At 38.3% G+C, this 20,959-nt stretch overlaps 2 protein-coding genes across 4 annotated transcripts in view; one reads left to right on the top strand and one right to left on the bottom strand.

Moving 5' to 3' along the window:
- Window positions 1-5,174: 5,174 nt before the first annotated feature.
- Window positions 5,175-19,047, top strand: LOC128860853 (isocitrate dehydrogenase [NADP] cytoplasmic). Of its 3 annotated transcripts, XM_054098621.1 has the most exons (3): window positions 8,634-8,735; window positions 10,329-10,489; window positions 17,625-19,047. In XM_054098621.1, exons 2-3 carry the CDS (start codon window positions 10,409-10,411, stop codon window positions 18,855-18,857), a joined length of 1,314 nt encoding a protein of 437 aa, XP_053954596.1. In that variant the 5' UTR covers window positions 8,634-8,735; window positions 10,329-10,408; the 3' UTR covers window positions 18,858-19,047. The 3 variants fall into 3 exon arrangements, with proteins under 3 accessions (XP_053954598.1, XP_053954597.1, XP_053954596.1); XM_054098623.1 differs by lacking the exons at window positions 8,634-8,735; window positions 10,329-10,489 and adding an exon at window positions 5,175-5,373; XM_054098622.1 differs by lacking the exons at window positions 8,634-8,735; window positions 10,329-10,489 and adding an exon at window positions 5,176-5,387.
- A 252-nt stretch (window positions 19,048-19,299) lies between these two features.
- Window positions 19,300-20,959, bottom strand: part of LOC128860851 (rab GTPase-activating protein 1-like) — a 37,978-nt gene continuing 36,318 nt past the window's right edge. Inside the window, exon 11 of the mRNA XM_054098618.1 lies at window positions 19,300-19,503. Within this exon, the coding sequence (XP_053954593.1) occupies window positions 19,441-19,503 (63 nt within the window). The 3' untranslated portion in view covers window positions 19,300-19,440. The remainder of the gene's footprint in view (window positions 19,504-20,959) is intronic.

The raw sequence follows: 20,959 nt of genomic DNA, 5'->3' as shown, positions 1-20,959 counted from the left end.
ATTCGCTATAGTAAGACACCAGGAATGAACAATTTTTTTGGGGTTTTTCTTTTTTAATCTGTCGTTGCAATGTCCACTTATAATAGCACTACAAATATCAAATAGGTATTTTTGATCCGTACTTAAATCTTTTTCACTGGATATATCTGGTAGTATGAATATAATTGGTTTATAATTGACGAAAGAAAGCTTCTCACAATCCTTCAATTTTTTCTCTATTTCACTGTTAAAGCTTTCAGACGTAGAGCCATCAATGTATTCAAACAAATGTCTAAGCGGTAGTTCATTGGCGTGTAATTGGCAGATGAACCATTGTAAGGGTTTTTGAAGACAATCTCCTCCAAAGGTTCAGACGATATCACTGGTATATGTAGATTCTCAACGAGCGCACAAGCACTAGATAGGAAACGGAAATAAGTACCAAAATGTGGGCAGTGTTATTTCTGACTAGAAATTAGCAACCACAGGGAAATATATATTTTTGACAAGTTTGCACCAACAACGAAGCGCTACAAGGTAGGCAGTGCTATTTCTCACTGAAAATTAGGAACCACAAGGAAATATACATTTCCTACAAGTTTGCACCAAGCCAGCGCCACAAGGTATGCAGTGCTTTTTCTCACGAGAAATCAGCACCCACAAAGAAAATTTATTTCCTACAAGTTTGCACCAACAACCAAGCGCCACAAGATATGCAGTGCCTTTTCCCACTAGAAATTTGCACCCACAAGGAAAATATATTTCCTACAAGTTTGCACCAACAAACAAGCGCCACAACGTATGCAGTGCTTTTTCTCACTAGAAATTAGCACCCACAAGGAAAATATATTTCCTACAAGTTTGCACCAACAAAGTAGCGCCACAAGGTAGGCAGTGCTTTTTCTCACTAGAATATAGAAAAAGGGCAACGCGTCACTTCCGTCAGCCTTATATATCGTTTCTTAAGGAGTAAACTCCAAAAAACTGAAAAAAAAACTTCGAAGCAACGACACATTTTAATCTAATGGCACACAGTTAATCAACATCTTCATTATTTTTTTTTAATAACATTTCTGCGTGTTTTGTTTTTATTTTTTATTTCCAACATTTCACACACATAAAATTGGATGTATTTATATTACATAGCGGGTTGGATTGATAAACAAAACCATATTTTTCTGTGGAACATCAGCATATTTTGTTACCAATCCGATGGCGGGCGACATAAGTTCCAATATATAGTAAAGCTCGTAAGTGAAAACGTTATATGTAAGTTTATGCTAAAAAATACCAAACTTTTCGATAAAAGTAGCGAATTACGTCTCAGCACATAAAGCTGCGTTCATAAAGACCAAATTTCGTCGCTTCATTTTTGCGAATTGTCCTTTTTTGTTGCTCGGGGTATTCGCACAAGGCAGTTCCGTTGCTTGCAGTTCTTTAGCTGTTTGCCTATAGACAACTTGTCCCACAAACGGAGGTGCAAATGTTTTTTTTATGAGAAACGTTTTCATCGCCGAAATATATAACTGGCTTCTGGTCTATCGGGGAACAAGCGGCCAAAATAGACATCTTTCACAGCACACACTATCACAGATGTAAGCAACCGCATAAAAAGGAAATAAAATACCATTTCCTCTGTGAATACCCTGCCTTACCTAAGAAGAGGATGACAATGCTTGGCAAACCACTGTTCGAGAGACTCGAACCACTGTTTAGTTTAGACGTCAACAACCTAATAATAAACCAATAGCGCCAGTTGGATGAACCACCACTTAACCAGCTAACCAACCGACGCTCGGAAGTTTGCCATTACCTGCCGAGGGGCGCCCGCTATTAGAAAAAATTTGTTTTACCAATTGGTGTACCGTGCATGGAGATTCGAGCCTGTGCACTTCCGAATGATGGAAGCTCTACAACCCCTTCGGCCACGATAGGCCCCTGATTTATAAATTACATGCATGAGCAAAAATTCAAAAACTAAGATTTAAATGAAGCTATCGAACATTAAAAGACAAAACAAATGAATGCGAAAACCATAATTCTAAAGATATACGCAAAAACGAACTGTTTTAGGTAGTTATTTTTGGTGCCTTATTCTGGCAATCCGTCATTCCGTCAATCAGTTGTTCATCAGCCCAGGAATTGGCTGAGCTGCCAAATACTCAAACATCCTACTCGGACGTACTTACATGAAATGAGAGAGTTTCGCATCTAGTCATCTGTGATTTACCCTGACGATTGTGCTATTCACAACTATTAACTAATACCAAGGTGAATCGATTAAACGTGGTATCGGTAAATCAGCTGACTTATTTTTTTTTCGTCCATGTGGCTGTCAGCCCGAAAAGAAACAATGCGAATTCATTCTTTGTTTTCTACTTTGTCCAGAGAACAACAACTGTTTTCTCCTATTTATTCTAACTGATAAGGAGTGGCATCGCTGTCAAATCAACTGTCAAGCTGTTAAATTCAACTTTCAATTATATTTGTCAAATAACTATTTGTTTGAAATTATCGTTTGCTTAATAATTTTTATATACAGTGCACTCGCGGTAACTCGAATAGCCGCTAAGTCGAACGACGTGCTAACTCGAACACATTTTTTTCCCTATTGACTAGTTTGTAACTCGAACAATATTAAAGCGCTATAACTCGAACAAAAAAACAAATTTATTTGTACACACATTCTTTTCAAACATGTACATTTTGTACATACATACATATGTAATAGTATATGTATATAAATTATATGTATACTAGTGTATTGTCCATATGAATATTTCGACGTTAATATCCCGTTAGTTTTCTGGGAACAACATCTTGCATTGACCAAATTGCTTTAAATTTGTCATTTGTAGTGTATCAGTGCACGTGAGTAATGGATCATAAAAGGTTGAAGTGTTTAACATTAAAAGAGAGGGCTGAAGTCCTTAACAAAATTAAACGTGGATGTAGTGTTACTTCTCTAGCGAAGGAATATGGGGTAGCCAAGTCCACCATAAGTCTTATAAAAAAGAAAGAGAAGGCAATTTTAAAAGCAGTAAACAACAGGTTTTTGGGTCCTGGGAAGAGGAGAACTTTAAAAGCTTCTGAGTTTCCTAAAATGAAAGCCGCTTTATACAAATGGTTTCTGTCCCAAAGAAAAAAGAATTACCCAATAAGTGGACTCATCTTGAAAGAACATAACATGAAAAACATAATTTACAGGTCGAATTTACGCTTTATGATGTTAACAAATGGAATGATGGTGCCGAATTTACCGACACAGAAGTAATAATTGAAACTAGTGAGTCTGAGGTTAACAACACAACTGAGACATGTGAGCGGATATCATCTGAGGAGGCAGTTAGCTCTATCAATAAGGTAATTCAGTGGGCCACAACTGAACAAGTAAGCCCCGCAAAGGTTAACACTCTTCAATTGCTGCGTGAAAAAGTCATATTCAACATTGCTGCAGGCAAGAAAAGACAAACACACATTGCAACTTTCTTTTCGGCCTAACTTTTCTGTTAAAGCTGACTTTTTTTGTGTAACTGACACAAAGACTGCCAAATATTTGATGAAAAATATTGAAACGAATTAATTATTTTAAACATATTCATGTTCATATCCATATGTAAATAAATAAATAAATTTAATTGAAAAAAATCGATATCGATGAGTGTTTTTTTAACATAGCACACTCAATTGATAAGTCGAACAAATTCGATAAATCGAACAGCGCCTGTTTTAATTAGTTCGAGTTATCGCGAGTGCACTGTATTGCTTTAGAATGACAGTGACAGCTCCTAAAAAAGGCGCACCAAAGCCGAACGATTAAATAAAAAATTTCTTTTCCACTTTCAGTTGGTCAATAGGAACCTCATCTTTCCGCAACATCGAACGGTTGATTACATGATTACATGATTTATGCTACGGCTAACGGACTTCTGGCTCCTAGATATTCCCCATTGATCACCCACGGTTCATTGAATCCAGTTGCGCAAAATCACAGACCAGTTGGTAATATACCTGGTAGTATAAAAGCAGAATTAAAAATTGAATAAGCTTGGAGACTACAATATAACAATGCGAATTTCGTTAAAATTTGTTAAAGAATTCCACTACTGGGTCTGTTTGTTTTGTTTATCGTCATTAGTTTGACAGCACAGCCTTTTGCAATTAGTAGCCCTGACAAATGAATGTATGCATAAACGTGAAGTAAATCTGAAAATTGTAATTAAATAAATAAAACTTTATTTCAGAAATAAATTTCATGATGAATGAGATTAGAGCAGAAAACTTGTATGTTAAGGGATTAAAACTATATATAAACTATTTCGGCAAATTAATAGCATTTGAATTAATTAGCACTGAAAACGCCATTTTAAGTTGAAATCTTCTGTTAATGTTTCATCTTCAATGCTGTCATATTCCAAATAGCGAATTTTGTGTTATTTTATCTATTGAGTCTAAGTCTGTATTTTTTTTGAAATCAATTAATCGTCAAAATATTTTTTTAAGTATCCCGCATGCATATTCGATAACTATTCCTTTAAATTGTTTATGTTTCTTCGTACTACCAAAAGTTTTAATCAGTGCTGCAGACACCCATGGACAAAATCCGGATCGTTCAAGTCCCTTGTGCTTTTACAATTTAACACACGGCACTTCGTTTTCATTAGTTTGATTAGTTTAAACCTCACAAATCACAAAACTGCCAAGCCATTCACTGACTTTTCAGAAATATGTAATTTTTCCTACTTTTGTTTGTTTTGTTCGTTTGTTCTGTATTGCGAACATAGCTGACGTTAGATCTGTAAAAATCGCGAAAAATATAGCAACTGTTTTTTAATGGCGCAACCAAGGCGAATTTATTACAGGTGACAGCAAACACATATAAGTAAAACCCTACATGTATTTGTTGTTGCGTTTGGTGCAAGCATCATGTCAAAATCAGCAAGCAAATGTAAACATACGAATGTAAACATACCAATACATACAAACAAAGCATATCATTTTGACGTAAGCCATACCTACGGCGAAAAATTCAGCTGGGTGAATGCTGTCACCTTATTAAATCCACCTTGCTTTAATTGTAGCAGCTGTAGCTTTTATCACAGACAAGTCTTTTTATTGTTGCTTTTAATACACAATCCATTCAGGTTTTTGTTTGTGTTTTCATTCCTCTTCGGGTATCGACTGATTTCTACTCAGTTGGTAGTTTAGAATTTCTGGTCGTACTTTTCAGTGGTTCAGTACATTTCTTTCAATTGCCGTCAGTGGTTCTATATTTTGTTATATTATCGACCTTTGACAAATAGTGGGAGCATTTGTAATTCAACCGGCAGTCAATCAGATTAAATAACACACAAACGTATTTCAGAGATTTCTCTTATTGGATTAATATACGGGGTAAATAAAGAAAGGTGTGTCTTTATAGTTTATACAAGTAATATATTCTTATGTACATGTTTATAAATCTATAATATAAGCTTTCCATATTTGTTGAGTATTAATGTACACATACAAACTTAATCATTTACTTAATCATTTGGTTTATACATACATAGAAACATACTACGTATTTGTTTTTACAAAAGTATGATAAAATGCAGTTGCAGGAGTATGGTACAAAAAATTCAGTGGTCAAAAGGGTTGTGGTAAGTCGAATCCATAGAAGGTGACTTCGGTAAAGCATCAACAGCGTTTGTATGTATTTTGGTTTTGCAATTTGGTCGTTTGAATGTCAGAATTTCAATGAAAATGTAAACAAAAAATCAAAGTAAGAACATAGAAGCAACACATCTTGGCATTCAAATTATCAAATCGAAAGAAGATAAAATAAATAATCTAATCTATCGAAGTCACCTTGTGTGCATTTGCCTTTAGTTGTGGGATGACGGAAATTCACAACTTGATGAATTGATAAAAAAGTCATGTCCGCTGGTATATATTTACGGTTGATTGCATATGATAAGCATAAAATGAAGATGAATTAGTATCTATGATAATAATGAGAACTGTTTCATTTAATAGATTCCTGAAGAAGTTATTAACATACATATATGCAAGCATTTTGGCTTTTCAAAGGCTTTGAACTGATGTGAACTGTGCTAATTCGGTGCTAGGTGAGATCAATGTTCAGCTGCCACCTCTGCGACGCATAATTAGCGCTTGTATGTAAATACACAAATGCTTGCATATAATGCAATGTCACTCTTTATTGGAAGCAATATAACTCTAAAGGGTTAACTGATATTTACCTATTAAATATTTTATGCATGGAAAAATGCATTTGTGCATAAACTGAATTTATTAGTGAAAATAAGTGCTCTACTTTTAAATAGTTAATAATTTACTTTAAATTGAACTTAGGCACATACACGCATACGCAGGGTTCTACTCATTATTTAAACACACCTTTTGTTAAGAAGTGTACCCTACCAATTTCGAAGTAAAAATATGTACATACAATATAAAGAATGCATTTTAATATGTATGTGTGTATGTTAGCCGGTTATCACAAAAAAAATTATAAAAACTTTGTACTCAGTGACAAACGAGTTATCATGCCAACAAGATAATTTGCAATCCACAATATTCGCTCAGTGGAAAATATTTCTCTCAAGGCAAATCCATACAAGGTGATAACAAGTGTGCAGCTGATTATTTTTTGCTTTCGATTTGCCGGTTTGAATATCAAAATTATCGGTTTTTTCTTGTTAATTTTTATGTATGTAAGTTTGACTAGGGTAAATTTTTTAAATTCCCTGTTAGAGTGCTTTTTTTTAATAAAAATAAAGCGAAAACAAGAGCAATAATAGTATCTTACTTAATTATATGTTATATAATACCTAAAAAATATACATATTTAATTTCAATGCTAAAAATTTTTAAAACGCTGAAATAGTTTGAACTAAATCTTTTGCCCATTACCACGATTGTAAAAGTTTAACGGAGTCGAGATAGACAAATATTTTTTGCTGGTTGAACTCTCTAGAATGTCAAATTGTTCAGTTTTATGTATTTTGTAAAAGTAAAAGATAAACGAAGTTTGGTAGCTTAGAGAACATATAAAATTAAAAGAGCCAAATCAGCAGCCTACTTCTGCTACCTTATTTATTTGGCTTGCTTGCAACTAATTAACAACGATTATGCGTCAAATAAAATTAGATCGGCTCCGTTATCACCACAAATAATTCATCACTAATCTTTTAATCGAAATTGTGCGGACATCGTCCACGAGCCTTTAAGTTTTTTTTCAAGTCATTCAATGTTGCTCTGAGTATAACATGAGATAAGATACACTACATATACATATGTATATACATGCATATATTATGTCTACAAAATGAACAATTCACGACAAAAGTCAAGAGGTTTCGAAAAAAAGTTACCAAAAATATACTTTATATACTTACGTTTTTTTTATTCTCCTCGTATACATGGGTAGCCCAAATTTCAAATGATGGTTTGATAAAACCTAAACCAGAATTCTTTGTGAATACCAAACAAGTGGAGGTAATTTTTAATACGTTTAGTAGAAAAGAAATTTCGCACTGTTAAACTTTAATAGCTAAATTGATGTGATGTAAATTCAAAGGAAATAATCAAACATTTTTATAATATTAAACCAGTAATGCAATAATTATTAAAATAGCGTTGACTTTAAGATAATTTTAAATAGTATCATGTTTACAGATACTTTCATTTCAAGTGATATTCAACTCTAGCAAAAATGGTACATTCAAAGGGCAAATTTTTTTGTTTACCCCTTTTTGACATAATAATCAAATCTGTCATTGATGAGTCAAGTATGGGTTGGCACCCGTGCTTTGTTGAATGTGTAACGTTGTGGATTTTGTGGAACGTGTGCTCAAAGACGGCCAGCCGATATTAAAGCGAATTCATAGGAAGTTATTTCTTTAGAGCGAAATCAACATTTACATGTGTTTGGCTTTTCCAATTTGGTTGTTCGAATGTGAAACTTTCAATGAGAATGTAAACAAAACATACAAAGAAACGGGACATTTTAACATTTAATCTAGCAAATAACAAAAAAAAAACAAATCAGCTGCTATGATGTTGTTACCTTTTACGAATTTGCCTTACCGATATTCATACTCAAAGGCGTGAAAAAAGGCAAATTAAAGATGCAGCAGCAGCAGTAGAGCAAAAACAACAAGATCAATTGTATTTTGTTTTTGGTACCTAGAATGTCAAAATCTATGAACAAAAATTGACAGTTCAGAGTAACTTAAGCAAAATTTGACAATTTAGAGACTAAATATATACCAAGGTGGATTTAATAAGGTGACAGCATTCACCCAGCTGAATTTTTCGCCGTAGGTATGGCTTACGTCAAAATGATATGCTTTGTTTGTATGTATTGGTATGTTTACATTCGTATGTTTACATTTGCTTGCTGATTTTGACATGATGCTTGCACCAAACGCAACAACAAATACATGTAGGGTTTTACTTATATGTGTTTGCTGTCACCTGTAATAAATTCGCCTTGATATATACGTAAAATTAAAATTGTTACTGCTGCTACCATTTTAATGTGCCTTGATACATACAATAATACTTATGTATGTATGTGTATAACTGTTCTCCATGCTGCCAAGAAAATGACAATGCAGATAATTAACAATATGAAATTGGAACGTAATCACTGGCTATGCATTTCGAATCAGCGGGAATTTCAACGTTATCTCAGAAGTGGTTATATTTTTTTTTAGTACTATAGTGTCTACTTAAATAGAAGTGTGGTATGATTATTAGTGGATTTTTATATTATCGCTTTTTTATTGAGACCAAATTTTGATAATAGCGAAAATAATCATTTTCTCAAAATAACTTCCCGATGGTGTTTGCTATTTTGCATACACGTATTTATGAAAAATTTAATACATAAAGATAAGATTACGGCAAATTTCGTTAATGAAAAAAGAAACGAACGAACAGCTGACGGATGTAACGAAATTTGTGTAAAAAATGTTAGCTTTTGCTTATTGTCAGTTTAAGGCTGATGAGAAATTGTGATATTTATTGAATTAAGTGATTTGTATTAATAAAATATGTTGAATATATGTATGTAATTTAGAGTTCGATTGTGAATTTTTGGGAACATACAGTATAATGTAAAACCTCTTCCGGATAAAAATTCAGTTAGTGCAACCTTTGTAAAATTTACCATTCCTTGCAAGGCATTTGCATATTCCATACAAAATAACAAGTAATTGAAATATTAACTATAAATCGACTTAATCAATTAAATTTATTAAAAACATGTATTTCATCGTTTTTAATTTCAATTAAAGCAGATTATTTTGCTTATACTCATACTTATTCTCATCATTACTGGGGTGATTTTCCCATCAAAATTGCTCCTCTCCACATTACCTGATGCTGGGAATCTAAAAATACAACTTATGGCAAATGTATCCTGCCAGGTTCTTCAAACCGTCGTGATCCAAACATTACTATTGAGGCAGCTAACACAAGTTAATCATCTGCATTATTAATGGACATAAACTAACTAAATATGGACTATTAACTCAGGCCACTAACAACAGTGACAACATTGTACCCAGACGAGTCCCATGTCTCTATTATAAGAAATAGAAGTTGCAGCTGTTCCCAGTTAACCATCAAACCTAATATATTAAGATAATCAAATTTGTAATACTTAACTAGTTTATGCACATTATCAATACAGCAATACTTTCCGATGGTTAATTTGTTCTAGCTGCTTCAATGCTTGGACCACGACGGTGTGGAAAACCAGGTATACTACATCTCCCATAAGTTGAAGCGATAGGTAAACCACCTCACCAAATATCGATCAACAAAACTCACCCCGGCAATGATAAGAGTCTTTGACGAACGACAATCTACAAATAACGCGTATATGCGAAATAATTTAATTGAAATGAAAAGCACTGAAATACATCCGTCACATCCGTCAGCTGTTTACAAATGGCAGTGATCACAGTGTCGCGACCTCTTATAATTCGTACAACTGTGGAGTTTGCAAGGCGATTTCAATACGAGGGTCCTGCAAAGAATTAAAGTGCAAAGTCTCTGTGCCAGTTTAGTTGCACGTATGTACATACATATATAAATATGTGGGGAGCACAAATGAGAACATTGACAATCTTATCAGTAGACTCTTGAAATAAAGCAATAGTAATCTCCTAAAGTAATCAATAGGTATTACATAATATATTTTTACAACAAAAAAGGGGCATTCGAATTTGTTAGACGCTGCCTTTTAGAATTGTTTTATAATGGAGAAAGCAATCGCTCAACGTCCATTAAATTTTAATACCGCATATTTTTTTTAAACATATTTCATTTAGCTGTAAAAAAGAAATAGTAAAGTTGTGGTCTTGACAAAACGAAAGTGAAAAAAGTGTAAATTCTCATATATTTAACAAAAATGCATTCGTTACGTTATGCTCGTTCATACACTCCAACATTTTTGCGGGCATTCACTGCTGCGATTATTAATAACAATGGGGTAAGATATGCTTGTAACCGAAAAAGTAAATAAATTACATTTATCGAAAGAAATATGATTATTTTTATACTTATTTGATAATGTCAAACTCTCCAAATCAGTCTAATATCAAGGCGAATTGAATAGTGAAGGTGGCGTCTTCCCCAAACGATTATGACAAGTCTGACGTCAGGCTCCTACCAATACAAAACAAGCTAAAGGGAAAGAACTTTCATGTTTGTGAAAATTCGGTGAATGGCTTGGTAATATTGTGATTTGTGACATTTAAATTAAAGGATCTAATGAAAATGAAGTACTGCATGTTAAAGCTCAAATGAATATAAACGCTTCGAATGTTTTTTTATGCGGATGACGCCGTGGCAAGAGTGTGGTATATAATTGCTTGTGTTTAGTTTTCGTTGTTATAGCAGCATAAATATACCCGATACATATATCAAGTGAGTCCTTGGCCGCATATAAATCCGTCCGTCGTGGGAACGTCTTGTGTTTGGTTGTTGTTGTTGTTGTTGTTGTAGCAGCAGCATAAACATTCCCCATACTTACATACGGGGAATGCTGCTGGAGAGACAGTCCTTGGCCGGATATAAATCCGGGTCGTTTCGGTACCGTTGTCGTGGTAGTTTATATTGCTTTCGTCTACTCTTCCACTTCACACTCAAATAGTTTCCCTTCTTTTTGTTTGTCTATTCATGGAGCCTGACGTCACAGCGAAAACGGAAGGTGCAATCTTGTATTTTATCATTTTTGGTCTAATATTAGGTGAATTCCAAGAAGGTGATTTCGTAAGGCCACTGTACAATGCTACGCACGGCCCATCTTTGGAAATTCATATTCATTATTAGTTATTAAATGAACTACCTAATTGGGTACTTAAGTTAATTCAATATTTTCAACTTAATTAGTTAAATGCAAGAGTTATTCGTAAAGTGCCTATTTTAATGGCCACTTTTGTGTGGCTGCTCTTAATGAAAATAACCGAATCTGTACAACTATAACAAGGGTATTTTAAATTCAGAATGAAGCAGTGATGCCATTTAAAAAAGTGAAATTTCAGCTTTAAATTTTTTGAGCGGCATAAGGGAATTAATAGATAAAGGCAGCGTACCTATTTTAATTATAAATTTAAGAATTCTACATAAAACATGAATGTTTCTTTGAGTAAGTTTTCGAAACTAGTTTTACCTATATTAATTATTAACCCCATTTATTATGAGCTCTGGACTCTCCTTCATTTGCAAACATTTTATCAGACGAGAAACCCCCCAAAGTCGTCTTACAATTTTCTCCATAACACTTTTTCATCTTAACTCTTTCCGGGGCGCTGGTATAAAATTTTTACCACTTATTTAAATGTTTTTCCTGCGTTTTATGCGCATTGGTATAATTCTTTTACCACTTATACAGGCAAATTTAAGCTTATATTTTCTAAAAAAAATATAACAAGTGTTTGAAGGAGATAAATATATATGTTTTTTACGCGCAAAATGAGTAGAATATTGAAGTATTAAAGTGTTTTTACTCCAAGCCAATAATGCTAAATATAAAGCGCATTAGTGCAGAGGAAAGAATTGTAATTACACAAATTTGCCCACAAAAAAATTAAAAAATTTGGTCCCGAAGGATCGTTACAGTGCCTTTTCTAATTATTCCATATAAACAAAACAAATTAATTATCTTTTGATATCTAATGAACCGATTGTTATCCTTGGAGTAAGTCATTCTTTGCTTAAAGCAAAAACATTTAGAAGGGGAAAAAGGGAATATCGAAATCTGAAAAAAGGTTAAGAAATCTTGAGTTAAAATAATAACATTCTACCTGAATTAAATACACATGCGTTACTGGCCTATGTACCAATGTATTGGGTGTTTTTTAAGAGTTTGAGAACTAAAAATGATAATATAACAGAGATATTGTCGGCATACAATTCTTTTATTACAATCTATTGGATAATTTCATAGTATTTATTTTTTGAATCCGGCATATGTCCGCCGTAGCTAAGAGTTTCATGGGCCAACCGATCAGTCCAGTGAATCGATTGTTAAGCGCGCTGTATGGGAAGTTGTGCTATCTTGTTGGAACCAAATGTTGCGGATGTTTAGCTAATTATTGCGCTCGCCATTCTCCGTAGCGGCAACTCCTTCCTTATCAGTCCTAATACCGCCAGTACTATTTAAGAAGAGGTAAAAACACATTTGGATCACAAAATTTAACCCCTAGCTGCAACCGATGGTTAAGATATCTCAACATACATTCCCATGGCAGCCGGTTCTACGTTACCGGAATGACTCGGGTTTTTATTCCCGACCAAGGGCTGCCGCCCCAGTACACTAGCCCTGTCTAGTGTATCGTATATCACCCCACCCCTTACGTCACAGGAGCAAACTCCCGCAGCTAACCTGCTCCAAATACTTCTCCTCAGGGCTGGTGTCGAATCCAACCCTGGGCCAGAGGTATTCTACTGCTGCGTCTGCCACCAACGGCTCCACCCGAACTCCACCTCGGTTAGGTGCAATAAGTGCAACGGGTGGAGCCACCTTAAGACCTGCTCAGGCCTTAAGTCGCACAGGGAGTGGTCCACACGGTATGTGGCCACGTGTTGCTCCCGCCAACAGGCGTCTGATGCCTCCACGGCTACTACACCCCCTGATAGGCCGGCACTACCAACCGCCACCACAACCCACACCTCCACGGTGAGGAGCCTATCGGAGCAACACAACTCCCCTTCAACCCCTCCTATCCCTTCCTGCTCCAACCCCAGTGCGGGGACAAACCAGCAGCTCCTGGTCCCCCGTACAGTCTGTTCCGTGTGTCAGACCGTAATACCTCGGAATCTGGTATCAGTCCAGTGCAATTCCTGCAATGGCTGGTGCCATTTTCGGAGATGTTCCGGCCTGCGCACCACCCGTGAGTGGACAACTGCCTACGTTGCCCCCTGCTGCAGAGCTCTGCACCCACTACCTCCCCCGGAGGAGCGGCCGCCCACCACCATCAGGCCGCAACAACCACAGTGGATTGCACAGCAGGTCCAACGTGGACAACCCCACGCGTCCCTCACCCCCCGGATTACACTGACCTCACCGAGAAGCTTCAAGCTTCTCCAGTTTAACTGCAACGGACTTACGAGTAAGGTCGACGAGATAGTCGACTTTATGAACCGGCACAGTATCAAGATAGCTGCGGTCCAAGAAACAAAGTTGCACGCTAGGTCATCTCTGATCACCAGGGATGGCTATAACGTGCACAGACACGATCGCGAGCGAGACAACGGTGGTGGCCTAGCGTTTATAGTCCACCACACTGTGCAGTATCGTCTTATCGATGAAGGAATCGACCCCAGGGACAGCACCTTAGAATGTCAAGGCATAGCTGTCCGGTCAGGCGATTCCGAGCTCGAAATTTTTAATATATACATACCCCCTGTCACCTGCTGCCCGGCAGGATATCACCCTGATATAGGTGCGCTCATCAGAGGTGAAAACCGATTGGTTGTAGGTGACTTCAATGCGCATCACGATCTTTGGCATTCAAGCCTGCCAAATGATCGTAGGGGACAGCAATTGACAGAGCAGATAGACGACTCGACATTCAGCACAGTGAACGACGACGCCCCCACCAGGGTAGTGGGCAATTGTAGCAGCTCGCCTGACCTAACAATAGCTAGCGCGGGTCTGATAAATAGCATAACGTGGCGACCTATGCTATCGCTTGCATCAGACCACTTGCCCATTATCGTCTCGATCGAGAGACCTGCCGATTTCGTTTCCGCGAATCACCGGTCCTATTTTAACTTTATAAAAGCTAATTGGGCCGGCTTCACGGAATTCACCGAGGACACCTTCGCCGCTCTTCCCATCCCCACTGATGTGCGCGTCGGCGAACGCGCATTCCGCAAGGTGCTCACAGCTGCTGCGGCTCGCTTCATCCCAGCTGGATGTTATAAGGACATCCGTCCCCACTTCCCAGCAGAAGCAGCCAGTTTAGCAAACGAGCGTGACCACCTACGCCAGGCCGATCCCGGGGATCCCCGCATAAGGGATCTCAATTTGGAGATCCGGCAACTGGTAAATCAACACAAGCGGACTAAATGGGTTGAGCACCTGAAGACCTGTAACCTCACCTCCGGAGTGAGTAAGCTCTGGTCCACCGTTAGGTCCTTGTCGAACCCGACGAAACACAACGACAAGGTGGCTATCACCTTCAACGGTTGTACTTCGTCGGACCCGAAGAGATGCGCGAGCTATTTTAGCCGGCTGTTTACACTGCATCCTCCGGGCGACAGAACCAAACGTCGTGTTACCAGAAGGCTGCACAAACTGACGAACGACAGTGCGCCACTTACTTTCTCCGGTGATGAGGTTCAGGGGGCCATCAACAAGTCGAAATCTTCGAAAGCCATTGGCCCTGACGGACTTAACGCGCTGATGCTGAAGCATCTGGGACCCCTGGGAGTAGGATACCTCACAAGGGTCTTCAATTTGTCTCTGGCCACTCTCATCATCCCTGACAAGTGGAAAGCAGGGAGAGTGGTCCCACTATTGAAACCTGGGAAACCCGCCAACCAAGGGGAGTCCTATCGGCCGATAACTCTCCTTTCCCCAGTAGTGAAGACACTTGAAGCCCTCCTACTCCCACTCTTCACGACCCACCTGGCCCCAGCCCCACATCAGCACGGATTCCGACGAGTGCACAGCACCACCACGGCACTCACCGCCATAAACGCCCAGATAAATCGCGGGCTTAACCAAAACCGCCCCTGCGAGAGGACTGTCCTAGTAGCGTTGGACCTAAAGAAGGCTTTCGATACAGTCAGCCATTCCACGCTACTAGATGATATTTATCAGTCGACACTCCCGCCAGGGCTGAAGAGGTGGTCCGCGAACTACCTGAGCGGTCGGCACTCGTCAGTGATTTTTCGAGATCAAATGTCAAAGCAGAGGAAGATTAAGCAAGGCGTACCGCAGGGTGGTGTCCTTTCACCCTTGCTTTTTAACTTCTACATCTCGAAGCTCCCCCAACCACCAGCGGGAGTTTCCCTGATCTCATACGCTGACGACTGCACGATAATGGCGTCGGGCAATGACATCGATGGCCTGTGTTCCAAAGTGAACAACTACCTCACCGACCTTTCTCGCTTTTTCACTGCGAGGAATCTCCAACTTTCCCCCACTAAGTCCACGGCGACCCTTTTCACCACCTGGACAAAGGAGGTCAAGCTGTCCCTTAAGGTAAAAGTCGACGACACACCAATTCCGACTGTGAATAACCCCAAAATTTTGGGTGTAACCTTTGACAGCTTGCTCTCCTTCTCTGCGCACACAACCGCAATTGCCACTAAAGTCCAAAATCGCAACAAGGTCCTCAAATCGCTGGCCGGCAGCACTTGGGGCAAGGACAAAGAACTGTTGCTTTCGACATTTAAGGCAATTGGCCGGCCGGTTCTAAACTATGCTGCGCCTGTCTGGTCGCCCGGCACTAGTGATTCGCAGTGGATAAAGCTTCAGACATGTCAGAATACCGCCATTCGGACAGCGACCGGGTGCCTCCTGATGTCACCCATACAACACCTGCACAACGAGGCACAAATGCTCCCAGTCGCGGAGCACAACAAACTGCTCAGCAAGCAGTTCCTGCTGGGGTGTTACCGCAGGTTTCACCCCTGCAGACACCTGCTTGAGCCTGAGCCGCCTCCCAGGCACGTCAGGAGACACCTCCTCGACTACGCTGACGAACTCCAGGACAAAACTGACCGAGACCTACTGGACCGGACAGTATTCAGACAGTCAATAAACGACATTCACCGGGAGTCCGTTACCACCTTCATGAACTCCCGTCCCGTGAATGCCGTAATCGGAGTCCAACCACCACCCATTGCAGAAGAAGAGCTCCAGCTTCCCCGTGAGACTCGTGTAACATTGGCACAATTACGTTCTGGATATTGTAGCAGGTTAAACTCCTACTTATCCAGAATTGACCCCGACATACCAAACACATGTCCGGCATGTGAAGGTACCCCGCACGACACTAACCACCTCTTCACATGCCCCCTTAATCAGACTCATCTAACCCCCCTCTCCCTCTGGACCCAACCCGTCGAAACAGCATGTTTCCTGGGCCTACCCCTAGATGAGCTAGACGAAGACGACAGATGATATACCCACACTGACAGGGCTAACTATGCTGTTAAAACAACAACAACAACAACATATCTCAACATATTTCAATTTAACCGGAACGTAGAACATACTTTTACTTTTTTCAGAATTTATTACCTTGCGCCCTGCATTTTTAAACTACGTTGATAAAGCATCAAGGATAATCTTTAAATGTGGTTTGATTGAACATAGAAAGTCCATATTCTTCCCATGGCTGCAGATTTGGTTCTTCAAACAAGTTTTTAATGTTTGCTCCAAATGTGGAGAACCAAAAATGATGTTTATGTGCTTACATAAAGATATAAAATTATTAAAAATCTATATATATATTTTTTTAATATTTTTCTAATTGGTTATTTTTACTTTATCTATTGAGACAAGGTGGCAAAGTATAATTTCAAAATAAATATATACAATACAGTAGGTTCTGTTTTTATGCGGCTTTTTTTTATGCGGTTTTGAAATAGTGCGGTTTTTTTTTTTTTAAATTACAAAATGCATGTCGACCTATCGGGAATTGTACATATAAACAAGATTCTAAACCAGCTAAGCAAAAACTCATCACAGATTACATCAGAAATGCTAACCCTACAAGTATGGAAGATATATAAAGATATAATTTTCAAAGATACAATATTTTGTTTATGCGATTTTATTTAATTATTTCAGATTCATGCGGTCTATGGAACGTATCTATAGTAATAATATGGGACTAGTGCCCTTTTTTATGCGATTATTTCAGATTTATGCGGTTTTAGCATTTGAAACGTATCTATAGTTTTACTATAGAACTAGTAGCTTTTTTTATGCTGTTTTTTTTTTATGCTGTTTCTTGCGGAACGTATCTACCGCATAAAAACAGAACCTACTGTATATTGAATTATTTTCTTTAGATTGACAGACTTAAAAAATGTATTACATTTATATAAATAAATTTATTATGATCAGAAATTATTTACATTAATTAAATTTTATCGTTTAGATGGCCACAAAAATTCGCGCTGGACCCGTTGTCGACATACTCGGCGATGAAATGACTCGCATCATTTGGTCTTCGATTAAGGACAAGTTAATCTTACCTTTCCTTGACATCGAATTGCACACGTACGATCTCGGCATGGAAAATCGTGACAAAACTGACGATCAAGTCACAATCGATTGTGCTGAAGCGATTAAGAAGTACAATGTTGGTATTAAGTGCGCCACTATTACGCCCGATGAGAAACGTGTTGAAGAGTTCAAACTGAAGAAAATGTGGAAATCCCCCAATGGTACCATACGCAACATTCTTGGCGGCACTGTGTTCCGTGAAGCGATCGTTTGCAATAATATTCCACGCTTAGTATCCGGTTGGGAGAAACCCATTGTCATTGGCCGTCATGCGCACGGTGATCAATACAAGGCTACAGATTTTGTAGTTCCCGGCCCTGGCACATTGACGCTCACTTTCAAGCCCACCGATGGCAGTGAAACCATTTCACATGAAGTATACCAATACAAAGGCTCTGGCGTTGCCATGGGCATGTTCAATACGGACGACTCCATCATTGATTTCGCACACGCTTCTATGAAGTATGCGCTATCGCGAAAGCTGCCACTCTATTTGAGTACCAAAAACACCATTCTGAAGAAGTACGATGGCCGTTTCAAGGACATCTTCCAAGAAATCTACGACAAAGAGTATAAGAAAGAGTTTGAAGCGCAAGGCATCTGGTATGAGCATCGTCTTATCGATGACATGGTTGCTTATTGTATGAAATCAGAGGGTGGATTTGTTTGGGCCTGCAAGAACTATGATGGTGATGTACAGTCCGATTCGATTGCACAAGGCTTCGGTTCGCTGGGTTTGATGACATCGGTGCTGATCTGCCCAGATGGAAAGACAGTTGAGTCTGAGGCAGCTCATGGTACAGTAACACGTCACTATCGCATGTACCAGCAAGGCAAAGAAACTTCAACAAATCCCATTGCATCGATTTTCGCTTGGACGCGCGGCCTATTGCATCGCGCCCAATTGGACAATAATGAAAGTCTACAGAAGTTTGCTGAAACACTCGAAAAAGTGTGCGTTGATACTATCGAATCAGGTAGCATGACGAAAGATTTGGCTATATGCATTAAGGGCATGAACAAAGTACAACGCAGCGATTACTTAGAGACATTCGAATTCATGGACAAGCTAGCCGATAATCTACAAAAGGCCCTTGGACAATGACTTACCAATGCGAGTGTGCATATTGTAAACGAAGACATCCGTTCGCACCTATAAGGTGCAAGTGATTGTATTACTGAAATTAAATGTTAGACATTAGTGCAGTATGCCCAGTGTATAATTCATTGTTCATAATGTGTAAACTGTCTATAACTTTGTAAAGTCAATAAATGCCTTTTTATTTGGTACGGTACTTATGACGTTCCTTTACTATTCAATAATTTTAATGATAATGTAATTTACACCTGAAGACAATGAACTTCTTACTAAGTTTAAGTAAGTTTAAGAGGATATTACGATAAATTACTGAAACTTACTTGACTCAACGAACGGAAGATTAAAAGACTTTGCAAAAAATTAATTCTTTTAATTTTTTTTGAATTTAATATAGTATGAATTCCTAAAATAAGAATATAAACTCCTGAAGGATCCACCCGACGGTTCCATTCTTTTCAAAATTTGTTGTCTCTATGATTTGTTGTCTACTAAAAGCTCTGTTCAAAGTGAGTACCGTGTTTGCTCACCAAAAATAAGAACGTGTTGATGATTCTGAACAATGGTAAAACTACAAACATCGAACTTCGAATTACTTCCACATCCACCGTATTCGCCAGATTTCGCTCCCAGAGGCTACTGGCTGTTCGCAGACCTAAAAAAATGCTCGTTAGTAAGAAATTTCGCTTGAATTAAGAGGTTATCTCTGAAACTGAGACCTATTTGGAGGCAAAACATAAATCGTTCTAGAAAAGTGCTATTGAAGTGTTAAGTCGGCGCTAGAATGATTGCGTTGTTCTTGATGGTATTAACTTTGATGAATAAAGCTAATTTGAACAAAAAAAAAACGTGTTTTCAGCGCATGTGTTATATGTACGGAACGTGGGAATTGAGTTGAACTTTACATATCCAAAGGTATCACTAAAATAAAAGACCCAAACATGGGAGTTAGACGATGATGATCGATGACTACAACAACTCAAACATGGGTTTGTTCAAATTAAACACACAGTAAACATATTCTCCCATCGGAGGATGGTCGAGTGTCGGCTTACATAACCTGAAAGAGCCGGTTGAAGAAGTAAGAACAAAAGCCAAAGCGAGGAGGAAAGGTACCTGAGGAGTCTGCAGATTATGCTAATTACTGTACCAAGTATTTGGTGAAAGTGAGATCTATGTCCACCAAACCCCACCAATGATTGTACTGGGTTGACTTTGCTTCCATGGCTCCATGTCCTTACTCACTAAAAATAAATAAACAATTGGCGCGTTTGGTCGAGCTCCTCCTCCTATTTGTAGTGTACGCTCTTCCTCCTATTCGTATTGTTTTACGAATGGAGGGAGGCACCTACGGTTTTAAGCCGGCTCCGAACAGCAAATTGTTTTTTATGAGGAGCTCTTTCGTGGCAGAAATACACCTTGAGGTTTGCCATAGCCAGCCTAGGGGCGACCGCGCAGAGATTCGAACCTACATACGTACTCCCGAATGGTAGTCACACACCAACCCATTCGGCTACAGCGGCTTTTCCTCACTTCGTACATGTAAATCCTCTAAAAGAAAAATCTCTCGGATAGTTTATAGTTGAAGGATAATAAAAAAACAATAAATTCCAGTCGAGAGCTCAAAGTAGTATTTAGTATTGGGCTGATATGCATCATTCATGTCATCATTCCAAAAGGCTTTAGGTTAAGATTGGCTGATCAGCAATGATCTCCCTTAGCACACAGAACTGATCCCTAATGTTGCTAATCGAGGTTTTAGGCGAATACTTCGGATGTTATACCTTTTACAAAATTTTTGTTATTAATTTACGTTTCCGCAAAATCCCACTTATAACAAATAATAAATACAATACAACGATTGTGCTTCTCTCGCCCAAAAGAGTTTTCGTGCGTCGATATCTAAAACTACTCAACTACAGACAAAATTTATCAACTGAATAAATAGTTAAGATGGTACATATGTATGTATTACTATCACCATCATTAAACAATTTTGCGCCACAAATTTGGCACTTATGAAGTAGACAGAACCACTTCGGATCTCTAATAAAACATAAAATACTGTTACGTGAAGGAAGAGTTTAGAACGCGATGTCACGTTTTAGCAA

Source organism: Anastrepha ludens, chromosome 4, assembly GCF_028408465.1.
Source record: "Anastrepha ludens isolate Willacy chromosome 4, idAnaLude1.1, whole genome shotgun sequence".
NCBI classification, from domain to species: domain Eukaryota; kingdom Metazoa; phylum Arthropoda; class Insecta; order Diptera; family Tephritidae; genus Anastrepha; species Anastrepha ludens.
Note: the sequence above shows the minus strand (reverse complement) of the source record. Positions and strands in the feature narration are given on the sequence as shown.

Excerpts from the sequence above, each read along its gene's own strand:
- LOC128860853 (XM_054098621.1), top strand. The coding sequence starts at position 10,409 with ATGCATTCGTTACGTTATGCTCGTTCATACACTCCAACATTTTTGCGG. Across the intron at positions 10,490-17,624 it reads CGATTATTAATAACAATGGG|ATGGCCACAAAAATTCGCGC; the intron begins GTAAGATATGCT and ends TTTATCGTTTAG.